Source organism: Filicampus tigris, chromosome 5, assembly GCF_054856515.1.
Source record: "Filicampus tigris isolate MCC_2025a chromosome 5, RoL_Ftig_1.0, whole genome shotgun sequence".
Classification (NCBI taxonomy): domain Eukaryota; kingdom Metazoa; phylum Chordata; class Actinopteri; order Syngnathiformes; family Syngnathidae; genus Filicampus; species Filicampus tigris.
In genome coordinates, this window is record NC_141221.1 from 5,400,989 (window position 1) to 5,411,256 (window position 10,268).

The window sequence follows — 10,268 nt, forward strand, 5'->3', positions numbered from 1 at the left end:
CTAGATACACCAATCCGAATGTCGGCGATTGGGAAGCTTCGTGGCGTCTGATTGCGCCGTCTGATTGATGTAGTGACCACCGTTGTAGCGTCGGACCCCGTCAGGAGGCGTCTGGTGGGCGTTTGAGCAAGTGTTGGTTCGTTCTCTTTTCAGTGAACGTGAGTGAATGGATCATTTCCTCAAGTGTTTCGTTCTTTTTTTTTATATACCTTTAAGTACTGTGACCGAATCTTTTGAACGGTTCTTTTTGAGGAACTGATTCTACTGATTTCAGTTCACTGAAAAGAACTGTCATGCCCATCAGTAGTTTGAGCATGTTGAATCGGCGTCGTGAGTCGTGACGTTTGGTCACTCTGATTGGCTGTTAGTTAGCAAATCAGCGCTCGGAGCACCAACGGGAAGTGACAAATGCGGATAAACAGTGAGCACGCCTTCGCTGCCTTAATCTTCTTAGAAGTTCAAGAGCGAGGGTTGACAATGTAAGTATTTCCCGATACTGTGTCAAGAACGTGAGGGGTTACTTCGCGTGGGAGTTCATCGTGAGCAAAGAATATAGCTGAATACATTGTTTACGTTTTTATAATCCGCCGCCGGCTAATAGCTTTCCGGTTGGATTTTTCTAACCATGAGGAATAGTGACTACCGCCGCCGATGGCATGGAAGGGTATTACATCTCACGCATGCGCAGAAGTTACTTTAATGGTCAGAATCGCTGTCTGTAGTTGCGGTGTAATTTTCCAGCGTGACGTGCCCACAGCCGGCCCGACGCCACAGGGGTTAAGCGACGGTCTCAGTTGGCCAACGTCGGATTGGTCTATTTAGGCAGTATTGTACAGACATAGGTGTGTAGGACGTTAGTGAGGTAGTGTGTATAAAGGTAAAGAAGACAAGCCAGTGGTCTTTTGAAAGCAGTTGAATATCTTTCAACGAAAGAGCACCACTTTGGTGATGCCAGTGTCGCTTCCTTTGACAGCAGGGGTAGAGTGACACCACCTGTGCACTGTGGAGTACCTACTCATAAACACACACAGCCCGGCTGCCACGTCTGCTGTTGGCTCTGCTGTTTCGCACCCTGCTGTCACCTCTGTAAGATGAACCTTCATTTGTTGTCTTTGCGACCTCTCAAAGATGACACAGGCCGCAACCACTGCTTGTTATTTAACACACGGTGAACATTCACATAATACGAGTCACTGTGACTGAATAAATGAGAACTGTGTGCTTAGGTTACGCTTCAAACAACAAAGTCATGACATGCAGCAAAAAAATTAATCTATTCTGATTTTTTGGCGGCTTGTCATCAGTGGCCATAAATAAAGCACTTATGCATTGTAGAACAATTGGGAGATCAACTGGGGATTCCAGTGCATAGCTGTGGTGCCATTGAGTTCACGCTGGAATTGAATTTGGGACAGGTTATTGGAATGGCATGACGTGAGGCATCACTGAACTTCAGAATAGATTTACTTAGTCTTGTAAGTGAGATTTGATTTTGCTTACCTTTGCTTAAAATTTAGTTTACAAAAAAAAAAAAACATGTACTCATTTGTAATCAAACCATTGAACGACTGTCTTTTTCATTCACATCAAAGATTCAAATAGGCAAAGCCCAACTCATCTGGAAGCCTTTGCAATTGCGGCTTGAAAGAATCAGCAGTCCCATTCACAATTTTTGCGGAAAATTTCGAGTTGATTTTTTTACTTTGCCACAAATACATCATGCCTTCCTTTGCAGATCAGTCACAAAGCAAAGGTTGCAGGGGGAATTTTACATACACATTTCCATAAAACGACTAGCAATTATTCATGCACTGACACGTGACATTAACTCAATCACTGCCATTGACGAATTTACTTTTCACAGTCCAGCCACTTAATCCCAGGAATTGATTTTTTTTTTTTTTTTTTTTTTTAAACGTTATGGTGAAAGAGGGTCTGAAAATGTCTGGCAGAGAATGAGTTAAGAGGATGAAAAGACACAGGGACAGACAAATGAAGCCACAAACTATTAGCCACATATCTGGGAGCAAATGTTGACTTTATAGTTTTTATGTGCTCATGTGACTACATGTAGAATGAAAACATACAGGTGCGGTCAAATAAAGCACAATAAAGAATATATTGCGCCTTGTTTTGAAGGCACTAATTAACAGCCGATGGGCGGCTTTATTAAATTCCCCCCGCGACTGTTTGCTAGCGCCTAAGTTCAAAACAAGGCACAGTATGTACTTTAATAGAATTCTGTGTTCTGACGTCCACACAGCAGGGAGGGCCATCAGAGTGATCGTGTTGCCCTTTGCCTTCCCGTGCTCCTTACCACACACACACACACACACACGCACACACTCGCACACACATAGTGTGGTTGGCTGCCTGTCAGCATGGCCAACATGTTGCACTATCACATTTTAACACCCTATTCAGTTTCAGCCACACTCGAGTGTCTGGACACTTTGCCAGTTTGTCTGTGTGCACATATGCGCAGTAGCATGTATACATTTTTACACACAAAAGAAATATTAGAATAGCGGTAGGGAATCGGTAGGCACGGTGTTAATTAGGAAGGTAGGTAGAGAGTTGGCTACGCAGCTAGGTAGAGAGGGGTGTAGGCCGAGGTTGGTTGACTTCCTCGTCGTGGTTCGGCAGGTATGTGTACAGGCGTTTTGGCGGCCAGGGGCTCAAATTAGAAAAAGGGCACGTGCGTTTTATTCATAAATAAATAATAATAGGACATTTCTGACTTATTCGCCCATTCGTTTCAGTACACTACCACTCACATAATTGAATACTCAGTAGATTTCAGCAAAATAATACTGTCATACAAAAACAAATTTTCCATAGTATTCACTGGGTTTATCACACGAATAAGCAATAACAAAAGAAGCTGTGACACCATGGACTCTGTTAGAGCAAGCCCGGCATGAGGTGCGGGCTAAATCTGCGCAGTGGCGCACTAGACTAAGTTTTGGTATTTTCACAAACCTGTACAAGAAGGCACAGTATGGCATATTTAAAAAAGGGTGTTTTGCGCCATTGTGGACGTGAACACAGACGACGAATGTTCAAAAGTTGGCTTCTTTTTCATCAGGAAGAGAAAGGGCAACTGGGGATCTAGGAGGGAGAGATCCAAAACAGGCAGCATATGGCTCTCGAGGGACACAAGTTCTCTACCCCTGCTCTAGAAGGGTGGCACATATCAATTTGGTTGAGCCAAGGACAAGGAAAGGAAATGGACGCACCACCGACGTCGAGGAGGAGCGGCTGCTGCTATTTGAAGCAACACTACAGCTCCCATGGGAGACACCACATCCTCGATATGTGCACTCAATAATGGACTCTGGTGTCTATTTATACTCTTAGTGCCTGTCACTTGACTGATACCATCAAAGCTGCTAGCCATAATGCATCAAAAGGTTAGTGCAAGGCGCCTGCACGTAGTCCATCAATAAAGGTTAATTTGCTATTTTATTCGAAACGGGAAAGTCCACGTCAAGGACTTTGATTTGCTGTGTTCCTTGATCAGGTTTGGTTTGTTGCTAATGGATGTTAACCTTGCCACAACCATATCATGCCTTGTTTTGCACATTTCACACTTAAGTAATACTCGCAAGTAGAACCTTATGGACTGACAAAAAAACTAACTTAACCATTTAAAAAATATATCAAATCCAATTATTAAACTGTTCCTTTTTTTACAGTTCAAATTAATTGCGGATTTTTTTTCTTGCAGCGCTACCCACCACTACTATCGTGCAATCAGCGCCCTCTGCAGGATTTTAGGCGCAAAACTCATCAGTCTCCCCTTCCACAAAGCGCTCTTCCGTTTGCTTCATTTAAATGCCCCAATCCAACATGGCAGCCATAGCAACCGCCCGTCAACAATCCTCGGTAACTATTACAGTCATGTAGCCGATATACTTTAGTAAAAGACATTATTTCAGTCATTTGTGGTAGTTAAGGTGTGCGTACAAAGCAGTAAAGGATATTAGTTTCGGTTTTTATATTTTGCAATGTTTAAACGGTACGTACAAAGCAAGGAGTAATGTCGAAGCCAGCTAGTTGGTTAATTAACGTCAAGGCTAAAAATTAACCGGACTAAAATGTACCTCTTATCGACAATGGGATTATAAAAGACACAAGTGATTAAAATGTGTATTTTGTATTTCTATGTCATTGTTACGGACACGTTTGAATATGTTGTACTGTTGCTTTTGTTTTGATGTCGCTTCTGTGACGGCATGTTGAAATAGTGACATAATATATATTGGGCGATTTTACTCTAACCGACTCATAATTGAGTAAATATGCAGGTTAATTGCTTGTAATACATTTGAATATTTAAGAAATAAATTGAAAGTTCAGTTTAGTTCTATCCAGAAAGGAGAACTCATACAGATTAATTAAACACGTAGGGCAATTCTTTTCAGAAGGCGGATTCCTGTGTAATTTATGTATTAAAAAGTAAAAAATAATTTGTGCATGATGTAATGTTTGAATTTCTTGAGATGTTTGTTTTGTTAGCTGTAAACTATGATGGTAAAAAAGACTCACATTTTCTTCTGAAACTACTGAAATAAAGATGGCAGAGATCCACATATACAATTTTGCATGAAGCAGGGGGATTCGGACCATCCATCCTCACCTGCTGACCGGGACAGTGTGGAACAGAAAGAGTCCAGACTGAAAGCCACACAGTTTCTCAAGGAAGCCGAAAGCACCAGGAGGCTGTAAGTTGAATGGTGCAATAACAAAACCTAAACATTCTTTTCCACGACTGTTAACCTCATGTTCTTCAGCTTGAGGATTCCAGTGCAACTTTAACGTAGAATATAATTTGTTCATATGAAGAATAATTCCCCCCCCCCCAATTGGAAATAGAAATACTCACTGTGCTGAAATCTGTACAGCGCAGCCTGGAGAGAGTCACATGTACCACTTTGATATGATGCAATACCATTTTGGGATCTATGTTTATCAGCATACTTTTCTTCTTTGCATCACTGGTACCCTTCACAAAAACCCAATAAAAAAAAACAAAGTACAATTGCAGCGTTAGATGCTCACTAAACAGATGTTTTAGGAGATTTTTGTGTGATGTGAGAAGAAAACCTAAATTAAATTGAATAGTTTATTTGAAACAATGTATTAATTTTTTTTCCATGTCCCTTTAATCCCAGTGTTGACAAGTTGGAAAAAGACAGGTCGCTGAGTTTCCAGTGCAGGAGAAATGGATGGACCGACATGGCAACAGAGCTGGACGAGTATGAGAAAACACTGGTTGAACAGAGAAGTGCTCAAAGTGGGTCACAGTTTGTACATATTGCCACTTAAACATGTCCTCGGGGACTTTATTGTGTTTGTATTCATTTAGTTTTATTGGACTTAATCATGGTTCTATTCGTTCAGTTTTGTTGTTTCCTCCTTCAGAGACGCAACTGAGGAAGCAGCTGGCCCTGATTAAAAATGGTGTCAAACAATTTCAGCAACAACTCATAGACATGAAACCAAGTACAGAATGTAAGTACACCATTTAATGTCTGATTAACAATTTTGTTCTTAAAATTTAGACTTATACATTAACTGTTGTTTATTTTGCAGTAATTGAGAAGCTGAAGGAGATCATGACCGAGGTGGAATGTTCAATCAACAATTTGAAAGAAGAGCAGCGCTTATGGTAAGAACACTTCAGTACTTTTACACACATTGAATTTTTACCCCTTATTGACTGATTTCATAAAAAAATACAGTATAACCTCCAAAGTCAAAAAGTCCAGTTTGAAGTTCAAACCACCATATGAGCCATCAACAAATGGTAAGCTTAGTACACATCAAAATCTTTTCTAGTGTTTCATCTCATGCGTAGGGTGCAATAGCACAACTTTATTTAGAGTTCCACAATAACAAAATGTGCATTTGTGTCAAACTTGCTTTCTTAATGTGCACCTCTTGGTCTTAGTGGTGTAATTCAATGGTTTATTCATTTTACATTATTTCCAGAGGAAAACTGTCCCGAAATGAGAACAATCAAGTAGAAGTCAACAAGCATCACGGACTTGCATTTGTTCCACTTTGTACACTGAAAAGATACATACTGCAAAATAAATTGTATTGTTCTCTGCTCCTCTTATAGCTTCGGAGAATTGTTGAAGGAGGAAAGGACGTGCACACAGGAGATGGTGGCCTACGAGAGGAAGGTTGAAAGTTGGAGTCAGTCCAGCAAGTTCGACTCTAAAGTCCCTGCTGTTCCACCTGTTAAGGTTCACGTCTCCTCCTCTTCCTCTCTCTCTTCCTTCTCTTCTCTGCCTAATTTCGTTGACCTCTCTTGTTGCCTTTACAGCAGAGCAAAGCCTTGGACCAAGACCTTCCCTCCGAGGTCCGAGCTCTGGAAGCTTTCCTACAAAGAACAGGAGGTGTCTGTGGCGGTTGGGAGGAGTTTGATCACCAGGCCTTCCTCAAGGTAGAGTTGACAGAAGACATCTTTTCTCTAGGCAACTTTTTCGTAACTTAATTACATCACAGATGAGTCATCCGCTTGATTGACAGGCGTGGACGAGGCGCGGGGGGCGGGCAGGCTTCAGGAAAGATGCCAAACTGTATCTACCCAGTAAAAGTCAGCAGGAGATGGAGGAACATGAGCGCTGGTACCAGGAGCTGATCCACCTGCACGACAAGAAGAGAGAGGTAATGACTGAATGTGACTCCAAACGGCAAAATAACCCTGAACAACAGTATTGAGCTTTCATTTAAAACCTGCTGTTGGTGGCAGAAATTAGCATCATAATAATAATAATAATAATAGAGTACACACAGTGCATAATAAATAAATAAGTCATAAAAATTAAAATATATCTTTTACACCCCAAAATGTTTTAACATTGATTCTGATACTTTTTTTAAATTCCATTTTTTGTTTATTTCAAATATTTGAAAAATGCTGTAGTTAATGTGTGTATCAATATCATTGCTAGGTCAGCACTGCAAATGAGAATCTGTTCTCAATCGCCTTAACTGGACAAATAAAGAAGGATAATATCATAACATGACGTATGGTCAAAGTGTAAAAGCAGTGTGCACAATTTAAAAAATATGCAACATACCAATGCAAGTGAAATATGGAGCAACTTATTATAATGTCGTAATACTAATATATATGATATATTTATAATTGACATACTGTACTATATATATATATGTATGTATAAATACATACATTATACATTATATCTGCAGTATAGATAGACAGACGGACAAATAATAATATATAGACATACGTATAGATATTTTCAATAATTATAATTAATTTTTAATAATAATTTAATTCTCTCTTTTTTTGTATTACCGGGTAATTCTAAATCATTTAGTAATAAATACACATACAATGCAGTTATATGTAAATACATTGTTATGTATTTAAATGTATATTTACTGCAAATATTTTCCATTAAAAAATATCTATTTTAAAATATATTTGCTACTCGAACACAAAATTTAATTGATTTTAAGGATAACGTAATCATACACCTCATGGAAAGAAGAAAGGAAGCAGTTAAACGACTTCATGCTGCGTCTTACATTGGCGCATATCACACACAACTGAATAGGCGTTACATTGTGGTCCACTCCAACCAGGCAGTTCTTGCGTGTGTGTGTGCAATGGACATGCTGGACCCTTACATAAGTCACAAGAATGTAGAAAATCATAAGAGACTCCACATAGTGCTCATCTTGCGCAGGCGATCCAGAGGTGGAAGAGCAGGAAGCAACAGGAACGCCAAATGCACTTACAGAAGCAGGCGGCGGAAATGGTGGAAGTTGAGAGGAGGAAGAAAAACGCGAGGTGCCAGCAGAACAAGTAAGGGAATAAAAGTACAAAGTACAAACAGAAAAGAAAACTGTCCGTAATAGATTGGTGTGTTATACTCTCTATAAGTGAGGAGGAGAAGAAGCTGTTGGCTCAGAGACTGAAGGTGTGGAAGGAGGCCAAGAGAAGGAAAGAGGAGCAGGCAGAGGCGCAGAGACGAGCAGGGGAGAAGAACAAGAACAGAATGGCCAAGGTGTCTAACGAGCACCAATTGCATGGTGGAGCCTTACACTGTGTAACGTGTAACTTGACCGGCAGGAGCGTTGTCGTCAGCGGGAGGCCAAGATGAACCCCGGGGAGGAACTGCAAGGGGGGAAAGGAGAGGAAGAAGAGGACCACCGGCGGACAAGGAGGAAAAAGCAGGCAACAAAAGCCATCAAGTTCTTGATGCAAAGGGTAACTAACATCCCGACATTCTGGGATCATGGGATCTTGTCGTTGGAACAAGCCAAATGCTACTTTATTACTTGGAGCAGGGAACCATTTTCATATCAGGGGCCATTTCAGTCTTTGTAAAGGCAGAGCCATCCTAAATTTAGGGGAGAAAAAATAAACAAATGGTAAAATTATGAACGCGGTGGGTGAGTGTTTTGCAATAGGGATAGACTGATTACACTGGTTAAAGCGGAAGTCAACGCAAACATATTTTTCTCAAGAATATGTTCTATGCAAGCCCACTCGTTGAAACAGGGCATTCTGATAAATATTGCGTTTGTGGAATAAGAGTTAACCCACCCGTTTTTAGCCATCTCTGGGGGCGGCCATTTTCTCTTCTGCCGACTGAAAATGACATCACAACTGCTCACAACGACCCATCACGACTCATATTCAGAAAACAGGTCAGCCGTGATGGGTCGTTGTGAGCAGTTGTGATGTCCTTTTTTAGTCGACAGAAGACAAAATGGCCGCCCTCAGAGATGGCTAAAAACAAGTGCATTTTTCTGCGTAACTTACATTCTACAAACGCAAAATTAATCAGAATGTCGTGTTTCAACTAGTGGGCCTGCTGGTAACATATTCTCGAAAAAAATACATTTGCGTTGACATCAGCTTTAACAGTTTGAAGGGCAAAACTGTAGTAAGAAGAGGTGATTGTGACTGGACTCATTTACAGCTGTGTGGCAACTTGCTTGTGCAGTCACAAATGAGAGTGCGGTGAGAGGTGTGTGCAGCTCCCAATATGTCAGCACTAACAATATCTGCAAACAGAAAGCTGGCATTATAGCAATTGACAGAGCTGGGCATTGTACTAAAATTTCCTGGTCCGTTTATCGCCTTCCGACTGCAGCCGGGGTACCCTTCTATCCACCTTTTTGACCTATAATCGCCTATAGGCCGGTTTATCATTTTAAATGGGATTATGTTAGTTTTTCTGTCTACCAACTTCAACCAACCTCCAAAATAGATGATAGATGATTACATCGATGGAAAAAATGCACTTTTGACTAGGCTTAATCCACCTATTTTTTAAAGTTTCCTGTCTATTGTTTATCGCCTACAAAGTGGGCGTCCGTCATAGGCGGCTAGACGGACCGGTCCGTCACATAGGCAGAATGCCCAGCTCTGGGAACTGAGAGAATTAATTCTGAAAACGGGGATCCTATAGCTAAAAAATAAAGCAATAAAGAAAAACTAAGATCAGTTTTGGATTCCGCACACAAAATGAGTTAAAAACAGCTGTTAGACACAAAATATGCTCGCTAAAGGGCCTTAAAAACCAAAAAAAAACAACAATTATTTTATTTTCGCACATGCATACATTTTGTATACCTCTTGTTCTCTTTCGGATCACACCCCAGACTGATCACCGATGCATATGCATTTCATTTTGTTCTATGAACTGCAGGATATCGAGCGAGTGCAGGCCAAGCGTCAGGAGAAGCTACTGAGGCAAAAAGAGGACGAAGAGCGTCAGGAGAGGATCATGGCTAAGCTAAAGGAAAAAGTGAGCACTTTCGATACAAAAACAAGTTAAGAGTTCTACATATTGTACAACTATTATTTAAATTGTCTTATTCCTGACGCAGGTGGACGGTCACATTGTCAGAGACCCATCTAGGCTGACGCGGCCCACCAAGGGCTGGGAGGAGCGCATGAAGAGCATGAGATCTTCAGAAGGAGGATCTGGGCTTCACACGTCTCACAGGTCTGTTGTCTGTCACGCGTCGATGTGTATTATGTTGACTCGTTACACTTCAGCACTACCTTAATGGCATTTTTAAATCTGTTTGTTTTTCTTTAGAACCATCATTTTATATATTTGTATTTTTTTTCAGAGCTATTCCCAGGTGGAGACTGGAGCTGTGAAGAATTAAAGCATTCACACAGCTTTCACAACAATTGTTCAGAATTGTATTCAGTACTTATTCCCAAATGTGGCTTTGTGGTTATTCCGCCTAATTGACCT

At 40.8% G+C, this 10,268-nt stretch overlaps 1 protein-coding gene across 1 annotated transcript; it reads left to right on the plus strand.

Annotated features, from left to right (window-relative positions):
* Window positions 1–384: 384 nt before the first annotated feature.
* Window positions 385–10,071, plus strand: ccdc112 (coiled-coil domain containing 112). Its single transcript, XM_086030192.1, has 15 exons — window positions 385–479; window positions 3,089–3,413; window positions 3,731–3,888; window positions 4,615–4,727; window positions 5,178–5,299; window positions 5,428–5,517; window positions 5,599–5,674; window positions 6,131–6,257; window positions 6,338–6,457; window positions 6,544–6,681; window positions 7,734–7,852; window positions 7,931–8,054; window positions 8,120–8,257; window positions 9,708–9,806; window positions 9,889–10,071. Exons 3-15 carry the CDS (start codon window positions 3,838–3,840, stop codon window positions 10,069–10,071), a joined length of 1,500 nt encoding a protein of 499 aa, XP_085886318.1. The 5' UTR covers window positions 385–479; window positions 3,089–3,413; window positions 3,731–3,837.
* Window positions 10,072–10,268: the final 197 nt, after the last annotated feature.

Bases quoted from the DNA above. Each gene is read 5' to 3' on its own strand.
- ccdc112 (XM_086030192.1), top strand. From the start codon at position 3,838: ATGCCCCAATCCAACATGGCAGCCATAGCAACCGCCCGTCAACAATCC. The intron at 6,682-7,733 runs GTAATGACTGAA...CATCTTGCGCAG, and splicing joins TGCACGACAAGAAGAGAGAG to GCGATCCAGAGGTGGAAGAG. The intron at 9,807-9,888 runs GTGAGCACTTTC...TTCCTGACGCAG, and splicing joins TGGCTAAGCTAAAGGAAAAA to GTGGACGGTCACATTGTCAG.